This window comes from Liolophura sinensis, chromosome 1, assembly GCF_032854445.1.
Source record: "Liolophura sinensis isolate JHLJ2023 chromosome 1, CUHK_Ljap_v2, whole genome shotgun sequence".
Classification (NCBI taxonomy): Eukaryota; Metazoa; Mollusca; class Polyplacophora; order Chitonida; family Chitonidae; genus Liolophura; species Liolophura sinensis.
In genome coordinates this window covers 44,665,028-44,688,939 of record NC_088295.1, presented here as the reverse complement: position 1 = coordinate 44,688,939, position 23,912 = coordinate 44,665,028, and the positions used below count along the sequence as shown (strand labels likewise).

Below are 23,912 nucleotides of genomic sequence, written 5' to 3'. Positions count from 1 at the left end.
GCAAAACGGAAGTGCATGCATCAAGTTAATCAGAGTTTAATCACCCACACGAATTTAAAGGCGTAATTATACTCTGACATGATAAACTTATCTTAAAGGTTATCATGATGGCATCTACGTCTGAGATGCGTAGGGATTGAAATCCACTGGCAAAGTGTGTCCAATGGTATCTCTTCAGGGCAAGTGTAAGATCCAGCTGCATTGATCTGATCAACATGTGGTGTGTGTGTGTGTGTTTCTCTCTTTCTTTTCTACATGTGCTACATCTTCAGCTGTAGTATATTATTGAAAATATTACAGTTTATTTCCTTTTATTTTAAATTGATAAAATTCTAATTATGCTGTTCCTAATTTTCCGGTTTCTTTCCAAAAGACACAGCTAAAAATGAAGTTCAGATTTTCTACATTAGAAAATATCTACAAAACCATGTCTGCATGTCTAAAATTCCTAAAACAGAAGTTTGTACATTCATTTGAGATGGTCTACCTTCAGATGTTTGCTGCAATATCCAAGTTAGCTACAAGCAGATCTTTGTACAATCTTACCATATGGAACCATTGTGAATGTGTTAAGTAAATTGACCTTCTGAGAAGCCTTTCTTAAGTGGACCGCATAATGATTGTACCAGCTGCATTTGTAACATTCCAACCTATTTTGCCTTTATAGAGAATGTGGGCAATTTGTGAAAGAAACGATGGATTAATGTTTGCCTTCATATGGAAAAGCCATCTTTTCATTTCAATTCCCGACAATACCAAGTATTCTGTACAAAAGAAAATGGCCTGTGGTGAACTCTTATATGCATACTTTCCCCCATTAACCTTGACAAATGCTGTTTTCTTATTGGGCACGCAATGTTCAGCATATTTAATGTTTAGTTATTTAGCAAAGATATATTTTAGCTAAGATTGAATAAAATTTTACACTGTCACCGTTTAAAGTTCTTGGCAAGCCCTTTTAACCAAAGATTCTTGATGACTTCACTGCATATGTATGTGATGAAATGAGAGGGAAACAAAAAGAGAGGGAGATTTATATAGCATCTTGAAAGTTCATCCATTGTATACCGCTATTGTTAGATCGCAGCCATATCATTTGTAGCAACAGATTTGTCTACATTTACCTGTGACATTTCCTTGGGATTGCATGTGATGTAAAGCAGGCACAGAAATTCCTGCGGAGCGGTTGTTGTGTGTTTTCAAGGTCCTTAAGGATTCGGCTGCAGACACTCATCTGGTTATCATTAACTCTTAACTACCGTATTACCTAACCTGATTTATGATAGATTTCATGTTCCACCTGTGAACAAATGTCAGAAGGTGGCTACTATGTTGTGTCTACATGTAGCATTAAACCAACACGTGAACTTTAGGAACTGACAGAACTCATTCCTGGCAGATTTCCCATTGACTTTCCATTGGGTTAAGTAGTAACATTGTGCACTTTGGTTTTACCAAGAGATTCTGTTACATGGACAAGGATAATAATGGTTTTTTAGAATTATCATGATGGCAATAGTCATGGCATAAGTACAAGGCTGTGGACATTTGTAAATTCAGGGGAAACATCTGAATGAATGTCACATAATGGTTTCCAAAATAATTATTGCCCATTCTAAAACTGTTTGAGGGAAACTTTCTGACTTTCATTTTTTACGGAATGGTTTTTGTGGAAAGAGTTTGCATATACTTCGATGTGGAAATGGTAAATGGAAACTGTTGCCAATACCATTAATTCTATTATCTCTGGAAATTTGCGTAATTTTTTTGCTTTACATTGGTTTGTTATGTTTCCTGCAATTTCCTGGAAGGTTCGTTGTTTCAACCAAAATGGCTTCTGTATGGAAAACTTGTTACAAAGCCTGCCTTAATCCATCTGTCAAATTAAAGCCGTGTAAGCAGGGGATTTTTTGTTATGAATGATGAAGAGGTCGAGTTGGAACAATACCATGTCAGCCATAGTGCCTGATGTGATTAAATTTTGGATGATTTAAATACGCAACTTACTGAGGTTTACCATCTGATTAGTTGTCAGATGATGAGAGAAGGGGCCATGTGGTGGCAAGGCTGACAAGCATACACTGATATCAACCAGCACTTTGTCACTCCATGGTTTAAACCCACTCCAAGTCTGATGTAAGACAACAATTTAATTACAGTAAATGGTCTAAAAATTTCGCAAATTTGAAATGTCATAAAATGTAGAGAAACATACATTTTTCGAATAGTTAAATATCCTACCTTTCAAACAAAGTTCAAAACATCTTTTTAAAGTCAATACAACTAGCTCCGAATCAGGCAAAAATATGTGATTTAGTGAACAAAATTTGAAGCCATTCACCATAATTTCTGAATGGATTCAACACATCTTATATACTTCATGTCATTTTATGAAATAAGAGTGTCTTTTTTTTATTAAAACTTGTAGCTCCATGTAAGTTACAACACAATTATTTGTGGAATATTTTAGACTTAAAGTTATACATCAATTGGCCAAGATAAGTGAGTATAGAGAATATAGAAAATGGTGATAAGTACGTTATATCCAATATTATGATAAATATAATTGTAATGCTATTCAAAAGTACATTCACAATTCTGTGGGTGTATTTCGTTGGTCTCATCTCAGTCCAACCCAGAAGCAAAATCAATAGCAGCTTATAATTATACATAATTCAGTGTTTTGACAGCAGTCTGCCAGATAGTGGTTAGCTGGTGTTAAGTAGATTAGTGTTACAGATAATAGTGGAAAGGCCACATGCCATAGCATAAGTATTGACTATTCCATTTATATACCATTTGCCCTATAAGCCTGAGTTCCACATACATTGGTATTTATAATTCAGCACTAGTATTTACCTACTTTATATCTATTTAAAAGTTGTGTAACTTAATGTAATTTCTTCATAACAAAGGTACCAAGATTAGTTGTCTATAAGTGTTATTTCAAAGCTTTCAGGGATTGGGAGAATATTTTGGTATGTGTTGTGCTCTTAGTGCAGACTCCTGGGATGCCACCTTTGGTGTATTTTTGTTTTATTCATAATGGACAGGCTGGCTCTGAATTAAGCACTTGTGTAGGTACCGGGCTGATCAATATTTGCTAATTTGGCCGTTTATCTTGCAGAGAAAATTCAGTGTATCTATGAAAAGCATATATATACCAGAACCTGATCTTGTGTGACGCTAACGAGAAGCCAACAGAACAACATAGTGTAGTTTGTACAGGAACTCTGCACGCGTTTAGTGTTGAACTCTATTGTTCAGATTACCATGGTATGGCTGGTGGTGGTGCTAAACCATAATTGTTCATTTATTAAATTTTCATCTTTACAAGCAAACATGCTTTTTATTTAGCATTATTCCACTCATAACACTAAAACTACACATGCATATATGGTAGGCAAACATATCTGTCATACCTTTGCAAGCTTTGTTGAAATACTTGCAATTTGTCACTTTTGACTGGCTTCAAATGTTTTTTTGTATTTTTTTTTCTTGCTGTCAGTTTTCACTGTCAATATGCCTAGCTGTCATTTATTCACCTGCTGACTTCAGGTTTTTGTGTTTTTTATTTTGTAAAGTTGTGCATTGTTTACCTTCATACATATATGTGTCAGTGACAGATATTCTTTATCAAGATGAGGAACCAAAGTGTCACGGTCTGGTAATTCTCTCACAGTCTGGGAAGTACAACCTGAATCTCCAGACATTCTATAACTATAGTCAGTAACATCATTACACGCTGAACCACAAAAAAAACCATGTTTGACTCTGACTGGAGAACATTAAAACCAAAAATAAGCACAACGCAGTCTATTTCTTTAATAGTGTTTTGCTGGTAGGAGTACATGTAGTCAGAAAAATGGAGTTCTTTCATAGATATCATTTGGCGTCCATAATGTGAGACGTGATATTTAGCCACCTGGGTTACCAGGCAGATAATATCGAGCAATTGACAGATTATTTATTTTAAGGGATACTTGGGTGAGTTTTTTATTAGGCAGCATTCCTCAGGCAAATGAAATTTGTTCGTGAAGGGACCCGCCTTTTTCTATGGGCAGCAGTCAGCCTTGGGACTCTCAGATTGCAGCACATTAGTGGAGTCAATTCAATCCAGATTTTTCAACAAAAGGCCACCAGACAGTGACAGTGAAGTCTGCTGCATGACTAATAGCTTCATTTTTCTTGCTTGCTTTCTGAAAGGGTGTCTTTATTGCATGTGAAGTTTGTTACCCATGGGCAGGGGGATTGTTGGCCGTTTGAGAACCCATCTGACCAGTTAGACCGATTCCCTATGGGCCAGTGCCCGGGCAGTATTGACATAACACCACAGTGGACCCGCATAGTTACGCACTTTGCCAGTTGCACCCAATTTGAGATGAAGCCGCCACTTTTGATTTTCTGAAGGCATTTTTGGAGACAGGACAGCAAGAGTTTAGCGAGTTCTGCCTTGAGCTTGAGACCATTTAGCAACCCTTGGCACTTTTCCAGCTGGCGTTTCCAGAGGGATTATAAGTGGCTGTCAGGTTGACCGCACTCACAGATATGACCCATGCCCATGCCGACCTGGTCTTCATGATTAGCAAATACTGATTGACCGGTATTGATCACGCCATCTGGATATAACTGGGCTGGTTTTGCTGGCAAAGCTGGACAGTGGACAGGAGTAATTAGAGACTGATGGTGGCAGGGGGGACGGGATGAAACTCTTGCACTCTGATAGGGAGCTTGGCTTAACAGATTGCAACTAATTGCCAGTATAAAATATGAGGCACGCTTGAGCGTGTGATGGCGTCCAAGTGATTGCTGAAGTTCTCAAACTGGCTGACTGGTATTAATAACCCGCAGCCTGGCATCCAGCATAGTTTTGAATTCCCGAGATTGAAATGTACCCAGTCAAGACACTTGACAGATAACTGATACAGGTACTGCTGATCTGTGTGGCTTTGTTTTCTCCTTCCTGCCCACTTGAAATGGGAAGAGAAATAGAAATACTTCTACGGTGGCCGGCTTGCTTATCAAAAGTGGAAATGAATGAACGATGAAATGACCAGGGGATCCAGTTCATTAGATTTTTCCTGGGATGTGGTTAATTACCAAGAGGTTGTGATCACTTATTGGCTGCTGATTGTAGGCACTCCTCTATTGCTGTGGACAGGCTTGTCAGTTTTAGGCTCACTCCCCAGGTCTGGTTACCTCTTACACAGAAAGTATTCAACTGACACAACCAGGCAGATGAAAAAGTGTTACGGAGATGGTTGAGAAAGCCTTAAGTACACAGTGTTATGTCAGCTGGAGTGCCCAAAGTTGTGTGTTTTGTCAGAACTTTGTTTGACAAGTAACATTTCCTGTGTTCTTGGGCTTCATTTATGCAAACTCGCCATCTGCGCTCTTCAGGGGAGAGATACCCTACATGAGCGCTTGCTTATATTGGATTCTGTCTGACGGTGAAACAGGGAAAATAATTCTGGGGACTGAGATGATTGATATCTGGTTTTCAACGTCCAGACGAAATACCAACTTTTGTTTAACCTGTCTTGTAGAAAAATAATCTGTTGTTTGCCATGGTGGAGAAAATGACATATAAGCAAAGCATTGAGCCAAGGTTGTAGTTTCCAGTGAAAGGCTGTAGCCTTGCCCTGATGGATTCTCTGCCAGTCATCAAGGGAAATTCAAGCCCATGCAATATGTCATAATAGATGTAAGAACATATGTTTTACCAGTGCTTTTAATTAAGTTCAGAGCTGGTTTATTTGGTTTGGCAAGGTGTATGGAGAGCCATGGACTTAAAGGCCAGTAGATGATTCATCAATGTCTAGAGTGACGAGCAGAGAACCACAGACTCTATGACAGTTCACCTGGCGGTTAACGAAGAAGGATCCCTCTCACCTGGTCTGCCTGTGTACCTGTAGCCGTTAATGCCGGCTTAGTCATCAAGTCTTTGACTCATTGTTAAACCAGGGCTTGTTCATTGTTATTTACACCTCTTCATCAGGAATTTTGTGCTGAAACCTACATGTACAGGATCGTAACTGCCTACAGAAATATCACAAACTAGCTCTTCATCTTTGCACATTTATGCTGGATTAGATTTTTAACAATCAAGCATGTGTTTTACTTACCTGGATTTCTAAGTTCAGTTTCAAGGAGCTTATGTATACCTATGATAGGATCTAACACCCTCGGTTTTACAAAGGATGTTTACACATTACAACAGTAAGGCCTGTGAAATGGGCTGTAAATTGTAAAAGGAATGTGCTGCATTACAAAACTGCAGGCTGTTCAAGTGTCTCTGTAATGCATGTACTAAAGTCATGACTATGTGGTTAGCAGTTTTCTCTGTACAACAATGCTTCGTTAACATGCTTGCTGCCATTTTCAGCCAGCATTTTGACCAAGGAGATGCCTAGTGACAGAAAGTAATCAATCATCTCAAAAGTGTGGCCATTTTTTTCCTCTTCATCTGTCTGGGCACTAATTGGGCTGACCTGTCCCTAATTAATTCTGATGTACCGTCCATGGGTGCCTAAGGTTAAGTGTTGCAAGTCTACAATGACTAATATACTACCGGAGAGACCATTGTGTTCAGGGGGAAAAAAAGCTACACTCTGTTGAACTAACAACTGTAGACTGTTCGGTACTCTTCTGTTATTGACTGGGTGGTGACTCGCTACTGAAGGAAACCAGTTCTAGCAGAATTATATAGACCTATCCTCCCTGTCATGGTGAACACGTTATTACTGCACCACTAAGACATTGGCAGGCTGTCTGGTTTGTGGTTGCTGGCTGGCTGTTGACATAAGACTTACCGCATCTGAATTGAGGAGTCCCACATTTGACTAAGGGTGGCCAACATTTGACTTGAGGAGGCCTTTGTTTGACTCTGGGCAACCTAGGTTAAATCCATGCAGTAGTGAAATGACATTTGACAGTGAAATTCTGACCTTTGAGCATTTTATGCAGAGTACAGTAATGTTGATGTTGTCTATAAAGATTCTGGGAACTCAAGCTTAAAGTGTGATAAACTTTTTCTTCAGTTTTATCAGATAATTTACCAATAACTGTTGTAAGATTCTGACTTATAGGGTATTAATTTTTCAAGCCTTGTGCAAGGATGAGAATTTTGTGAGAAACTGAAGTAGTATACTGTTTCATAGTGCCAAAACTTCCATTGATATTGAGGTTTGAAAAGGTCACAGTTACAGAAATAGAAAGTCTGTTTTATTGAAAGGTGAGAATTGATAGTATACAGTTGGTATAATGACCCTGCCATTATTGAGCGGCACTTTATAACCTGTGTCAGAAGTGAGTATCATATTATGACCTGTGTCAGAAGTGAGTGTAATATTATAACCTGTGTGTTGTTATAACTATACAGAGCCTCTGGCTGGCCCTGAGGTGTTCATTTGACACAGCTGTCTGGCCTATGATAGACCAAGGATAGCATAACACCAGGTTACTCCTAACTCTACCAACTCGCTATCAGGGCACTCAGGGAGGACTTTGGGCAGAGCCTTTTTTTTATCTGTGTGATAGAGATTTCAGGGGTCCACTACCCACCCCATCCCACCCCCACAAAAAAGGGTGGATGCTGAAGACGTGTGATATTATCCAGGCTGTGCCAGACTGTTAAGATGTGATTGATGTTTAAACTGTGCTGATGTGCCGCCTTGTATGTCACATGTGTCGCCTGTGCTGTTATCTGTATATGGGTCACCTTCGACTGAGGAAGCTGCGAGTGCACGCGTCAGCCTAGTTCTGTGTCACTACTCGCTTCTCTGTACAACCTTCATCCCTCCTATCAGCCGGCATGACTACCACCATCATGGACTCTCAAAGTCAGGAAAAGTCAGAATACGAAATTCTCTCGGAGCAGGAAAATTCTGACACTTACATGGTTTGTACATGTGTTTTTCTGCCTTGTCCTTTTAAAAAATAACAACTTTCCTGCTGTTATTTTTTTTTTATAAAATTAAAGCATAAAGGTAGCTGCAGTGGAAATTTTTGAAGTCTTAACAAACATTTTAATGTTCTTATGTCATTTCATTTGGAGCTATATAGCAACCTTAAAATTGAGGAAAGTTACACATGAATAGAGTGAACATAAAATTGTAACAGGACATCATGTATACATTGAGTAGTACCTGTATATATTTCAGCTATACATATATATGCCTGCCTCAAGCATCCTGATGACATGAAATGTAACTTTCAAAAATGTGGAAAATATTGGTATTGTACATATCAGTGAGTAAGTGTATGTAGTGTAATGTTGTGCCAGTTATTGTATAGATAAATTTCTGTAACAAAGACCATGTATACACATGTATATAAAATCCATTGGTGTTACTGATATTTATGATATACAATGGATAGGGACCAAGCTGAAATCAACCTGCTATACGTACACCGTACAGACATAAAAGACTTGGACACATTACCACAATGGTTTAAAGGTCAGGTCGCATATAACCCATTAGCAAAATGACCAGTTCAGCAAATGGAGATGTTGTTTTTAGCCGTCTCTCTCCATGTCCTTAATAGAACGCACAGCCGTAGGATCTCTGTATTCAGGCCTATCCTGAGCATTCATGCCTGTTGTTTATATAATGTATCTTTGTGTTTAGTGGAGTCAAGGTGTGCTTATGTCACATGAAGCGTGGGACTGTGGTTCATAAATAGGATAAATGTGCAAAATGTGTGGCATTGCAACAGGGAAATTCATAACAATGTTCAACATGCGTGACTTCACAAAAAAACGTTCAAAAACTCCTGCCGCAAGAAAAATAAACAAAACATTTTGTGAACGTTTTTACACGTTTTTGACATTACAGCATTATTGTACTATAAGATGCATTCTGCACTACCCTTTCTAGGTTAACACAACAGTTCTGTTGCAGCAAAAATCCTGATGCATCTGTTCAAGAATAGAGTGTGTGTCTTGTATACAGCAGAAGAGAGAAGTTGTCCAGAACAATTTTTCCCCTGTATTGCCTACATATTGCTGTTACAGCGAATGGAAAAACAGCCCCAGGCAATTACATGTTGAATAGACCTCACATTGGTTCACACTACTGTACACTGACTATAGACTGCTCCCTATTGCATCCACCATCAGACACAGAGAGTAGGTTTTGTTCTGAGTGTTTTGGTAAATATTTATTTACAGAGTGTGTATTCAGATAACACTGGTGGCTATGTTTACAGGCCATTTCATCTTTTCCATGGTGAATTCCAAGAGTCCTGTCAGGGCCATGGCATGGGCAGCTTTTGGAAGCTGTGTCCAGCTGTTCTGGTATGAACTAAGTCCCAGGAAACATCCCTTGGGCCAATTTAGGGTCATGTCAGGGATAGTGATATGGCCAGATAGCATCATGGAATGGCACCCAGGGGTGTTCCCAAAACACCCTATTGAGGGTGCTGAGCAGTTGGCTGATATCATTCAAAGCAACCGTCTCCACCATAAATGGAACAGTGATATATCTCTTTCTAAAATGAGGTTTCATATTCAGCTATAACATTGAATTTCTTGCAAACCTTTTATTAAGTTTGCACGTTCATGTGTAATAGAGATTTCCATTAATATCTTTCTGAAGTCATGGGAAATTTCTGTAAAATGTTTGCCTATAATGTTATATACCGCTGAAAAATAGAAATATTCACTATTGCTTGTTTTTTAAACTACATCACCTAATTTCTTTCCTGTTGGGAAATTAAGTGTGCCAATCAATTGTTCCAATCCATTAACCATAATAGATGGTAATTACTAATGTAGACAGGACAAATTACTAAGTGTCAAGAAAAAAAAGTAAGCTGGCATAACATACACATTTAACCACAGGCTTATCTATCTGTATACAGGCTGACCAAAGTGCTGCCAGTCATCCTTTGGAAATGTTACTTGAATGATTTCAAAGTTTTTTCCTTCAGTCTTTCCTAGGCGGGAAGCCATAGTGAATTCTGCACTTTCATCCAGTCATCTGTTGATAGAGCTAGAGACATCCTATTTCTACGCTCAGATTGTTTGGCAACAGGACCGAATTACTACTCTTGTTGGTCTCTTTGGAAAAATGCCGAAAGTCTCAAACGGAAAGTAATCAGCCTTGGTCTGGACTTAAGATGTTCTTCCGTTCTCTTTGTCCTCTGGTCATTTGGGCCTGGACATACTGGTGACCTTGAAGCCGGTTTGCGGTTTTGTACTTTGACCGTTTGTGTCTGGACAGACTGGCATTGTGGTCTGCGTTTGGAACTTGTTCCTTTGCCCTTGTCATCTGGGCAGACTGGTGAACTTGAAGCCTGTTTGGGGTTTTGTACTTTGACCGTTTGTGTCTGGACGGACTGGCATTGTGGTCTGCGTTTGGAACTTGTTCCTTTGCCCTTGTCATCTGGGCAAACTGGTGACCTTGTGGTCCACATTTTGAATAGTCAGAGGGTTGCACATTGGTTTGGTCATTGAGATAGTTCTCTCCACACAGTTTATACATACTTTAATATGCCAAAAAGTTTTCTTTCAGTGTTTGCACTTTTTCCTGTTGAGAAGTACATGTATTGGGGAAAAGCAATCTAACAGTGATGTGCGTATAGAAATGTTTTGTCTCACTCATTGAGTATGTTGAAACTGTTAAAATCTCAGCTATGGATTTCATAAATATATTGTAATCTAAATGTGTTTTTTTTTAAATTTAATTTTGCCTATATTTTTGAGAACTGCACCATTTTTATTTTTTCACGTTCATAAGAATTAATTCTTCATCAAAGCCTTTTAACCACTTGGGACTGAAATACTGTTAATGTGATGTTTAGCACCAATCATTCATTCATTCATCCATATGACCTTGAAATGATTGAATTATGACTTGCCATTTGCTTAGGTCACACCCTGAAAGCAAACCCCCCACAAGCCACAACTGTAATTATTACATGGTTCTCGTGTCATTCTTATGCTCAAGTGAACTCTTACTCAGAAAATAAAACTGACTCAACATTTTGGAATTATAAGTGATTCCCAATAGCTGACATTAGATTTTCATAATGCCATTTTGTTACCATGGTAACTAAGGATGGATCATTATTAGGCATGCTCAGATGCTGTGCTTTGAAATCTTCATTATTGGGTTGATGAGGGGACTGATTTGTTAATTCACTGACAACTTCAAGTGCTTTTTTTCACACAAGTGGAGACTAATTGAGATTCTGGGTCATGTGTCTGCATTTTGATTACATGCGGTCAGACTGGCTGCATGTATTCTGTACTAGAGGGATTGTGACTTGTATTACTGATTGGAGGCTATTCTTCAGCTGAGGAAATGTTTTATTTGGAGAGTGTAGCTTGAAGTTAAGTGATGAATATTCATTTCCCAATAGTGTCAGCCATTTTAAATTCAGATTCAATCACTTGTATTAATCTAAAAAGCTGAGTATGTTTAGCAGTGAGTAAGTACCTGATGTTTGGTGTTTTCTATCTTCAGACCTGATTTGCTCTTTGTTATATTAGCATACTTTCAACGGGTATTGTATGTGCAATAGGTTGAATGTTCCTGCTTTAAAGAAGTGAACTTCTTTAAAGATTTAGAATCAGCCAACTGATGAAAATCCTAGCAGTTATTTAGGTGCTGAATATCTGTAATTCAGGTCTGCACACACGGACTTACATGCATCGTTTGTGTGTGTATTATGCGATGTTTGCCAAAATTATGTGATTTCAAATCCGAATCCTAAGCTGTCTTTAGCCTGGTATGTATGGATGTTTTGACCTGTTGGGCGGTAAAATTTGCTTCACTGAAGTAGCAGTCTGTGCGTTTTTCTGGTTCATGATGCTCCTTTGATCTGTCTTCACATGTATTTCCCACGCCCCTCAGTGAACCTGTGCTGTAAGAAAGACAATCCTGGTCTGTGGCTTGTAACAGACACCTTTTTTTTTTTTTCACCACACCTGATATTAGCTTGTAATATGTGCATGCCACTGTCCTCTTTCTGGTTATCATTCTGCAGAGTTTTCCATTGACAAAGTTTAATTAAGTCGTTTTTCTCTATGCATTTTGAATAATATTTGAAGAAGAATTTAAGAATTACATTTTTCATTTTGTGAGTTATCTGATTTTTTTTCATATTAGAGGAATTAAAGTGAAATTTGAATGTTTTAGAATTCAGTTTGGTATAGCAAATTAGATCTTATCTAGATTGATATAAAATTCCTTTGCATTTCTGATTAATTAAATTTATGCATTACTGTGACTGTGGGGTACCTTTTGAAAGGAATGTTTGAAATTAGATATATCAGATTTTGCTGTCCTTGGGCTTTATATATAAATTCACACACACATTTCCGACATGGAAGGCTTATGAAATTGAAATTATATTAAAATTTCAATTGAGCATTTACCATATATATATATATATATATATTTTACTGCTTGTGAAATTGAAATGAAATTAAATTTTCAGTTGAGCATTTGTCTTCTGGCCTTTCGCAGAAGTTGAAGCTTGTGGCACTGTTAAGTTATCCTTTTGTAAGGTGCAAAGCAGCTACATGTATCAAAGAAATAAATGATTATATTGTGATGAACTTGGTTTTATCTACCCTCTACCAGGGGGCGGAACTTGCAAACGTTTGGGGTATTTACTGACAGAGTTAGTTAACATTTCACTGCGCTTTGGCAGACATTTATCAAATGTGAAGTGGTAATTTATTTATGTCTATCTTACAGCTTACATTATAGACCCGGGGAAACAAAAACACCTCACTGTGTGTGATTATGGTGATAATTTGGGTAGGCCTCTCACAACAGAAAGTTTGAGGCAGTCAGAGTCCCTCTTCATCCTGTACTTTTCATACCTTAACCTCTGTTATCAGCACCATGGCGTTTTTGTTTTTCCCTTTTCACTCCCTTTTTCAGCATCACCCTGTGTAAACAAATGCCAGATGATTATTAATAAACATAGCTTCTTGATTTTCTGATGGTTTATCTTTCGGTCTATTTCCAGGCCCATGTTGTGGCAGCATTTGAACAGAGTTTATCCAATATGACAGCAAGGCTCCAGCATTTGACCACTACAGCTGAGCATAAGGTAAGACTTCCACCTTTACTGTGCTATACATCCTTAATCTTTTGCATATTTTCTTCACACTGATTTACAGCGCTGCACAGTGCTTTCACCTTTTGAAGTGTCCATAAAGCATATATTATAGACAATGTTTTGAAAACATAACGTCTACACTAGAGGCTTCTATAATTAGCTGACTAAAAATTTAGTGACAGATGCATTTAGTTTGCGCAAAAGGAATGATCTGTATGTTGTTCATTTTGAAAAGAAAGCATGTAAACTAGGCCAGTAAGGATAGCACAGTTTTAGTAGCAGTGAATTGCTGTTACAAACATTTGTTTGTGTTTTTCTTTGTGGTGATTAAGAAGATGTGGATTTGTCATGTTAAGCCTGCTGTTTGAAAAAGCACTCTGTCTCACACAATTGCACGTAGCATCATTGTATAATAGATGCATTAAGCAAACAGGGTGTTTTGTTTTATATGTAGAAAAGAAAAAGACATGTTATATCCAAACACAAATGCTGTTAATGTTTTATTAAATATGAAATAAGATATTGGGTATTTTCAGAAGGAAATTCATCAATGTTTGAATAGTTAGATTAGCAGCATATTTGAGGCAGATGCTGCAAAAAATCAACAAATAACCCTTAGGCTGAAAGCCAAACCTGATGTTAAAATGTGTAATGCCTGAAGGCAGTACTACAGAACAGGCAGTTGTTGTTGTTGCCACAGTTTTATTTCCAGATGGCATAAGATTACGAGTAAAGAGAATGTGGTGACATGTACCGGAAGTGTGTAAAGCAGTCATATTTCTGACAGAGCTAGACTGATTATATGATGAGTGTTTCCAGAGAGTTCACTGAATTTTCAGTTTATAAGTGAATGGTATATTTTGACGTCTGTTACTTTGGCTGATTTGTTTGATGTGCATCGGCCTGAAATCCAGGAGCAATAGATCTATGAACTAAGTATAACTTGATTTTCTCCGGGCAGTTCCCCCCATCCCATGTACACTGTAGGGCTTAACTGAGACAGTTACAAAATTACTGTTGCTCCATTTGTGTAGGGAGAGACTTTGTCTGATGTATAGTGGCCTAAATCAAGTTTGTCAGTAGAATTTATTGGGTATGGTAAAGCCAGTTCTAAAGCCATGGGACAAGAGGTGTCTTCTGGTTACAAGGAACTAGGGCTTTATTTACCCTCTACTGATGTTTTTCCTGGATCCCCTTTGACCATTATGGTCTCTTAGCTCTTGGCCCGTTATATTCCTGAGGCCTACATATTTGAAGGCTTTGACTGTCAGGATGGTTCCTGATGGTCCTTGCCTTATCGATAACCAGCCACTAAAGAGGCCATTTCATCTCTTATATATGGCAACTGTGCTGATAACGAATGATCCCAGACCATAGTTTTATTGGCTTGAGAAACTTGAAGAGCAGTTGTGGATGGCAAAAGGGGCTGTTTAATGAGGCAGGGAAGACCACTAGCACAATCCCACCTGACTGTGTGGCGGTGTAACAGAATCTCTCCTGATAACTCAACAACACCCCAGACTTGCCTGGTCAGGCCTTTACCTCTTTGCCTACATGTCTCCTGGGGCTTTATGGGCCATTGGTTCTGCCACCTGTCAGGTTTTCCAGCAGAGCCATCCTGGAACTTTGGTGCTTGATCCCAAGGTCTAAAGGTAGACAGTCATAGACAGTCAAAAAAGATAGCATCTTGATGCCATGGTCGTAGTAGAGGTTTGCCAGTGAGATGAAACTTGTTCTGACACAGTGCTTTGGATTTAAATGTTCAGAGAGTATTGCTAAAGATTTAATACTTACATTATAATATTTCAAAAGCCTCAGTATGTTTGACACGTTTTCAGAATAAGAATTAACGAATAAATAGGATTAAAGATGTAGTGATTTTGGTCCAGATTATGGCTGTCACCAGGGTGGTCACAGACTGTATTATTATCCGTTTATACATTTCTAGTCAGATTAGGTATGAAATAATACATCAGTGAACTATTGATTAGCAGTTATTACAGGGTTTTTAGCATGCTAGTCTCATGGTGTTTTTGTTTGAAAGAACATATATTAGTTAAACACTCTGTAGTTTTATCACTCCGCCTATATTCTATTACCATTGTACCACAGGACATCTAGGCATTAAACCCTGGTAGAATAATAAATACATATTGCAGACAAGTATGAGGTCTAATGGTACATAATACAAGGCGTGAAGCACAGAAGGTGGCGTACCACCCAACACATCATTCCATCCAGCTTCCCACAGGCCTCCCATCTGTTATATAGCCCAGTGCACCGTTACAACATCTGAATCAACAGTTACAATATCGGTTCTTAGCAGATCCCTGACTGTGCTGTTATTGGAGACACCCGTTACCAATGTTAGTGGTTCATTGTTGGGGGGGGAGGGATATAAAAGTGGGAGGAGAAGGTTTGTAGGCTTCTGCTGACTATAGCATAGGGGGCCTACATGCATGCATACCTTAATACTTTGTACACTACATTGTGTTTTTTGTTTGTGAAAATTCTATCTTTCTGAGTCTTACACTCATGCTGAAACAATGATAGTGTTATGACTCGACTGGGCTGTAAGAATCTGTGCCGCAGGTACATGTTATGTTCATCTATGCTGTGAACATACATTCATGCCCATCTGCATGTGTACTTGTCACATTAGTAACAGGTATTAGGTTACAATTGGGGTTCACTGGTAACCAGTATTACTGATTAATGTCATTCAATTGGCAGCTTTAAAATGCACTTTGATTTAAAACTGTTGAACTAGTTAAGACCCCTTTACTGTTGTGGAATGCTATACATGTAGGTGTATAATTGGTTTTAAGAAAAAAAATACATTGATTCTTCAACTTGTATATGTTTCAATTATGTGTCTATTGTTTAGCCATTGCATGTTATTTACTTTGTGCTGTCCAGGTAGAGATTACCTACTTCAAGAAAAATTGGAAACTGAACAGCTCTAGGACTGTGATTAACTGTGATGTCTAAGCTCAGTATGGGATGATGCCTTTACACGGATATACATTAATATTGTTTTGAAAATGTTGACACACTCTTTCACCATTTATTCAGTTGTACCTGATGTCCTTCTGGCCAATCGGATTATCAGGACTCGAAACATGGCGGAAAGTTACAAGTATGTCCTAATTTCCTCACTTCTATCATCCCTCTTGTAACAGCCATTTTGTTCAAATCATGATGTTCCAGTGTCATTTGGCATCCCTCACCTAAACATTTCATTCACTGCTTTTGCAACAAATATCATCCATTATCCTCCACTGCCCCTAGTAGCCATTGTATGAAGCTCATCCCAGTTCATTGTTGTCTGGCATCACCTCGCACAAAGATTTCATTGACTGCTTTTGTGACAGATATGATCCTTGCTTCCATCATCCCTTGCTCAGAAATTCCGTTGGCTTTTTGTGTGACAGGTACGGCCCAGTTTCCCTACTTGAATATTCCCTCATATAGCAATCATAACATTTCCCATTTCCTCATCATCTGCCGTCCCTCATGCAGATTTTATTGGCTGCTGTGATGATTGTTTCAAGTAAGAAAGAAACCTTGATGAATGATTGCAACCTTGAAAGAGGACATCTATGAAAGTCTTTTTTTTCTTTCTTTTTGGATCATGTGTTTGTTTATTTCACACTTGTGAAGTAAACCATTGTTTATGAAGAAAAATACATTAAACTTAACCAAGACTTTGTTGTGTTAATCAAGATAAAGCCAAATAATATGTGCACATTCTAAGAACATTCTGTTGAAAATAGTAATGAAAGTAATCTGATTGGCAAAATTCTCTTAATTATATTTTCTTTGTGGTCACAAAAAGACCTCAGAGAGCGTTAATTTTTCATGTGTAGTCAGATCATGATAGGCACAGTCAACTGAAAATTTCACAACCTTTTGATCCTGATTTATGGCCAGATCGTGGGCTGAAATGAAATGAAAATAGAGAGATTTCACAACATTTGTCACACAATACAATTGTCCGTTCCAACAGGTGACGTTTTTCCCACACACTTGTTTAATATCAGGTTTTAACCTGACCTATGTCAGCAGACACAATTTCCTGTCTTGTTTGACTTCATTATGATAGATTTTTCTCACCCCTATATGTATATATGTGTGTCAGTTGCACCTAAATGTCTGGCTATAAATAACCTGTAAACTGGGCTGGTGACAAATTTACATTCAGTATAGGAGCTAAATGATGAGGAAAAGATCACTGTGTAATGACTGCAGCATTATGTAGATTAAGGCCAAATGAGTTAAATATCATCATCCCTCATTGAATTGCTATATGTCATTAGACTGTTGAAATTGTTAGGTTAAATTAGGATTTTAAAGGCCATTTGCAAATTTATGTTTAAGGGAATAAGACAGACACATTCAACAAGCATGTATTTGGAACTTTGGCATTTATCTTTGAAAAAAAATATTCTTTTGACATTTAGATACAGTTATTCAGGAAAAGAAAAGCAACAATTACTCCATAATTTTTTTTACATTTGACATTAATAGCTTTCTGTTTGTAGACAGTTTGACATGAAATGCAGATGTTTCCCTGCTTCTAAATTTTGAGAGTTTTTATGTAAACTCTATTTACCCAAAAATTAGTCTAAAATAGGGCAAATTTAATAAAGTTATATAATATTATTTTTTTTTATGCTGACACTTTCATATTTCCCGTAGGATATCATCCAGCCTTCCAAACAAACTTGAAAACTTCTTTTAAAGGACAGTAAAAGTTAAATCATTGACTTTGGATGGAATACAATATATAGGTTTTCTGAAAGAAGTTTGGAGGGGAGGGGAGGTGAAGTACTGTAATTCTTCAACCTTTTCCTGTGTTTGCAAGGTGTTTATTCAAGTGTATTCTGAAGACACTATATGTGTAGACTGATAAAATTATAGTTTTCGTGAAGCCCTGAAATTGGCCAATCCGGGCAATGTAGTTTTGTCTTCAAAATCAAATTAAAATGTGCTTAAATTGCACTGAGAGTTGTTCTCTCATATGCGAACAGGTTGTGGGTTTAGGGTAGCATTTTCAGCTCCTGGATCTATAGTAGTAGCTTTTATACTTCATGGATCCTGGTTTGACGAGATTATCAGTATTTAGGATCAATCCTGATGTCTCTTCGATTGAGGAGTCCTGTTCCTATTATATAGACTGTCCGTGCAGCTGTGAGATGGGTGGATATAAGGCTGTTGAAAATCCTTAGGGCAGTGCACGTGTGTTCTTCTATGTTACATCTGGCTAGATTCCTCCCATCATGTCGAGCATGATTGGTACAAACTTGGGTCACATGGGGAGGTATTAGATGAGAGCGATAACAAGCCGTACATTGCTAACATTGCTAACACGGAGGTCAACTATGTAACATCTGACAGCTACAGCATGCATTTTACCTCAGGGATACTTTCATGGGGAAATTTACGAGAGTAAAAAAATTAACTCACACTAACAAAAAAAAATAGATGTGGTTAATTAAGGGAGTAGGGCATGTCTGTAGTGGTAATCACAGTCTCTGCTGGTTTCTTTAGCATTTTCGCTCAAATTAACTTGCCAACTAAATGTTAACGAAGATTGTGAAAAGCATGAATTTTATCCTCATTTCTCTCTCCAAAATTTTTTTCTAAACATTCATCATTAAGGTAGACTATTTGTGTTACTAGTATTTTTAAAATTGGGTATGTTTAGTGGTTTGAAAGCACAGCATATCCTGCAGATCATCCATCTGGAACACGGTTTTCAGTTATATATAAAAGAGCATGCCACAAGAAAATCAAATTAACTGAAAGGTGGCAAACTATTTTACATTGACAAGTTTCATCAGCTTTCTTTGATTGAAAATTAAGTAGAAGTTTTGTTTACATTTCCATGACCTTGGAATGTGGCCATTTTTTTAGAGGTCATTACTGTCCAAGTGTGAAAATGTTGGTTGGTATTTTGTATACGGTTAATCTTCATTAATATGGTTTTAATTAGCGCTACTCTGTAAACTTATATTTGCCTTCGTGTATAAAGTACCCAGCAATTTTATCTTGGGAAATTTACAACACAGATTCTAAATTATATTGTACTTTGTTTTCCTAGCATCTTGAACTGTGTAAGGCAGCTTTCGGCTGAATTCAAGTCTTGATCAGTTTAGATTCGGTCAGTATCATATGATAGCAACTGATACTGTAATTCGATCTTCAATCTTTTTGCACGTTTGCAAGATGTTTACTCAAGCATTTACTGCAGGCATTATTCTGTGTAGACTGATTAAATTATACTTCTGTGTGAAGCCTTGAAATTGGCCAGCGCAACCAGTATAGTTTTTGTCTTTGAAGTAAAAAGGTGCAAATACCACACTGAAACATACTGAAAATGTTTGAAGAATTGAAAAACTTATTTCGACATTGATGTTGTTTGTAAGTAACAGATAATGTACATGTGGAGAATTGTAGATGTAGGATCCATGGTACCTGAGAATAATGTGATTGAAACATGAAGAATCAAGCTGAAGATCCCTTGTTTCAAAATTTACAGTGTGTTCCACCTGGTGGATCTGTGATATCTGATTTATCGATGTCAGATGATTCCACGAGCAGATTAATGAGGTAAACACCATTATCTGACGTGACTGTGCCTAGCTGACAGAATTGGCAAGCAGCGCATTCTTACCAGAGTGCAAAAATAAACAGATCTTAATGCAGCCTTCCACCTAGCTCAACATTCTCACAAATTTTGGCACTTAGCACCCGCCACACTTGAGGCCATCAGTTCTGTTCTGGTTATAGAAAATCATGCAAGAAATGCTTGTGAACATCAAAGGTTACCCCCAGTGATGGTGTACATGTCATTGTTCAGGTTTGCAGACAGTGTCTTGGAATTTGACTGACACATCTTTTGGCATATACTGAGAAAAGCTTTTTAGTTTGGCCAGATACACTAGTGGGGTTTTTGCAACATCAGGTGAAAAAAAAAGCTGTTTTAGATTAAATACAGCTAGTTACGTGTAGTTGGCTGGTTATTGCATAGATACATTTAGGAAAGGCAATGTGGTAATGTCTGGGGCTTGGGCACTAAGTTCTAAGCTTAATGAGTGACTGGGCAGATAACACCAGAACCTTGGCTTGGTTTGAAGTTTGCAATTTCTGATCTGCAGAACTGAAGTTCTCCACATCTAGTTAATAACTTGGTCATGCCTGTTTTTTGGTGAAGCAGAAATAGTCACTAAGCTGATGTGATGTGGATTACTTCAACGTGGAACTCATCAAGGTTAACCATTTTGTCCTTGCTGGCTTGTGCAGGAATTCCTGTCGTCTGTCTGCGTGTGAGGTGGTTGTTTTTTCATGATGTGAAGTTTGATTGCAGTCAGAACAGTTATGTTTTCACTGGAGTAGAGGCATGTACACTATTCCTTGAGTTTGGGTGAGAAAACGGAAAGGATCACTGTTCGTGGGTTTGGATTTGTAAAGTGGTACATATGAACAGTATGTTCAAGTAAATTACGTTCTCCAAGTTATAGACCGATAGCCAAGTGTAATGTTCAAGTGGATCAAGTTATGGGATCTTTGGAAGGATGGCTGAGTATTATGTTCAAGTGGATTATGTTATGTAATCTATGGAATGAGAGCTTCAAGTGGATTATGTTATGTAATCTATGGAATGAGAGCTTCAGGTGGATTATGTTATGTAATCTATGGAATGAGAGCTTCAGGTGGATTATGTTATGTAATCTATCGAATGAGAGCTTCAGGTGGATTATGTTATGTAATCTATCGAATGAGAGCTTCAAGTGGATTATGTTATGTAATCTATCGAATGAGAGCTTCAAGTGGATTATATTATTCCAGCGAGTGGATGAGAACTTTTGTTTTAGGCTTAAGCAGGTCATGTTAGACAGTCTGTGGAATGAGAGCCCAGTAGAAGATTATTTCAGACCATTTCTCGAATGGGAATCAAGCACTTGGGCAGTTCAAAGAAGAAAAATTGGTAGAATAATGTATCTTCCCTATGTATACAACTAGGCATTATACAGTATAAAGTGGGGATTTTTTGTTTGTGTTTTTTTATATTTTTTTTTTTTTTTTGTCTATCGTTCAATGCTGTATGCCCGGGAGCTTGGCACTTGAGCCTTGGCCTACTCTTTACAGGTATAGCAAGATTTGGATGGGAGTTACTCTTTCCATTTTCTCTGCAACATGCCAGCCATTCATCAAGGTTTAAAATGGACTTTGACGACATGTGTCAGGTTATCCTACTACGCCTCTTGGCTACTTTTACACATGGTTAAGACTGTAGTATGAGCTTGTCTAGGAGAACTGCCACTGCCCGTGCATTTGCTCTGCATGTACATGTACAGACAGTTCGTGAGGGTATGTTCACTTAATATTAAAAGTGTGGCACTGTAAGAATCTAGTACATCAGGTCTGTCCTGTTTTACAGCATGGCCAGCCTCACTCTGAGACTGATGTTGTACCTGGTTTTAAAAATATTTGGTTTTAAAGTTTGACAGTTAAGCTTGACAGTCTGTGTTGCATCTGAGAAAAAAAAATGACAGACCAGGGCTAGTGCAGCAAATGTATGCTTTTTGCGTGTCTTCCATAATTTAGGCGTGACAGCCAGTGTGTGTGGTATTGCTACTCTCTAATCCTTGATGACCCAACGCAGAGTGACAAATTTGTGTAAATATATCCTTTGTGCAAACTGGTGTAACTGTGTTACTGTGACAACAACGTGGGTTTTCCCGTCCATCGAGTTGCAGGGATGGAAGTGAGTGCATCTTTACTAGACTGCTTACAAGTGATTTGTCTGCTTGATAAAACAGTGGGTTCATGTCTGATACAAATTATTTCCATTCTGTTTTCAGGACTCAGAACTGAATGAGCTCCGAGCCACCATAGAAGCCTTGAAACGCCAGAGCAGCCTAAATATCCCAGAAATTCTGATTAGTCCGAATGCGCCACAGAAACATTCGACGCCTGTCATCCACAGTGCCAAGGATCAACATTTACATGTAAACGGTATGTATTCTCCTGGTTGTGGGCTGAAATTTCATTGTAGACAATCTCGCTGTCATAAATATTTATGTATTTATTTGATTGGTGTTTTACACCATACACAAGAATATTTCACTTATACAATAGTGGCCAGCATTATGGTGGGTGGAAATCGGGCAGAGCCCAGGGGAAACCCACAACCATCCGCAGGTTGCTGACAGACCTTCCCACGTAGAGCCGGAGAGGAAGCCAGCATGAGCTGGTCTTGAACTCACAGCGACCACATTGGTGAGAGGCTCCTAGGTCATTACACTGCGCTAGCATGGTAACCAGCTGAGCCACGGAGGCCCCCTTTCATAAATATGTTTCTTATCTAGTTTCCATAGTAATATCAATGACATTATGTTGCCAAACGCCAGGTATTGGTAGATTGCAAGTGCAGACAAATACAGTGATAAATTCCATGAATTCAAGCTGCTTGTTTACATCAGGCAATCCGGATTACTCTACCTGTGAACCTGTGATTAACTTTGTAAAAGCAAAAAGTCATTGTGTATTGTTTGCTAAAAACCTATCAAAAAAAAAAAAATAAATGAATAAATAAATAATTGTAACTACATGTAGCTCACCCTGGTGATGAGAGTGGATTCAGACTTGAATAGGAATTATTCATGTTTTTAATGTGAATGTAACAGCCCTTAATTGTAACCTTTTTACTCATCTGTATTATGTAGGAGTTCAGTAATCTAGTGTAATTAAAAACTATACTGGATTGAGACCTCATTATACAATAACATATGTTAAAACCAAAAAAGAACACAAGAAATGTCAGATCCGGGAGGTGTTATACAGCAGAACATTTACAAGATATTAACTGTTGCTATACTCTGCAGATGTTAGAGTTTTATTAGTTAGCTGTACTTGTACTCCAGTGTCAGCTGGCAAACAATGGCTTCAGTGTTTCTGGTGCACTGAGGCTGTCTTCACCACAACCTATAATGTGCCTGTTACTATCTGCTCCCATCAAGGGCTGCCATCAACATTGTAATTCACAAGTTTTTTGTTGACAATCTGTCCATGTGTAATAGATCATTCAGATGGATGTTATCTGGCATTAAGGCCAGTCCTTATCTGATAGCATGCTGGCTAAAGTCAGGACAGCCTGGTTGTAGACACAATAACCTCTGGTTCCCATTAAACTTTAACAGCATGTAAACCATCCAAGAAATGCTCAAGCCTCTCTCACATATCTTGTCTTGTTTTTTTCTGTAATTGGACAGATTATTGCTGACAAACCATCAAATTTACATCCTTCTTAGTCAACTCTTATGTTTGTATTTTTTTTTTCTTTTTTTTTTTTTTATTTGTCTGAAGACATGCAGAAGTGACTTTGTGTTGTAAATGGACACTGTGTTTGGTGTTTCTGTTATGCTGGAAAAATAAGGATGAAGGGAGTTACGTAACCCTTGACCTTGGTTTTAATAGTAAAAGACGAAAGCAGCCCTGTAACTGTGTACTCCACTAGACTACATGTATATGCTAGATTTCCATTACTCTACCAGTTATTTCCATACCCTCTCTAAACATTTGTTGAGATATGTTGTTAGTCATCCAACTTGAAATATAAATACACCTGTGATGTATATGGGTTGCTCTGACCAGCTGAAGGCATACCTGATAAAAGCTAGGTTATGTTAACTTTGGAGAGCTCAGCAATATGTTGCTGTACACTGCAAGCATATAAGCTTTATAACTGAATTGACTTATACGCTGGCAACCTCTTATACTGAAAATGAATTGCTCTTTCATAGTAAAAGTGAGTGGCATTCATT

The 23,912-nt window shown here is 38.0% G+C and overlaps 1 protein-coding gene across 4 annotated transcripts in view; it reads left to right on the top strand.

Annotated features, from left to right (window-relative positions):
* The window catches only part of LOC135466787 (neuron navigator 2-like), a 195,840-nt gene that overhangs the window by 158,884 nt on the left and 13,044 nt on the right, over nucleotides 1–23,912 (top strand). For all 4 annotated transcript variants that reach the window (XM_064744503.1, XM_064744476.1, XM_064744493.1 and 1 more), the window contains exons 13-14: nucleotides 12,988–13,071; nucleotides 21,951–22,104. In XM_064744503.1, coding sequence (XP_064600573.1) covers nucleotides 12,988–13,071; nucleotides 21,951–22,104 — 238 coding nt within the window. The remainder of the gene's footprint in view (nucleotides 1–12,987; nucleotides 13,072–21,950; nucleotides 22,105–23,912) is intronic.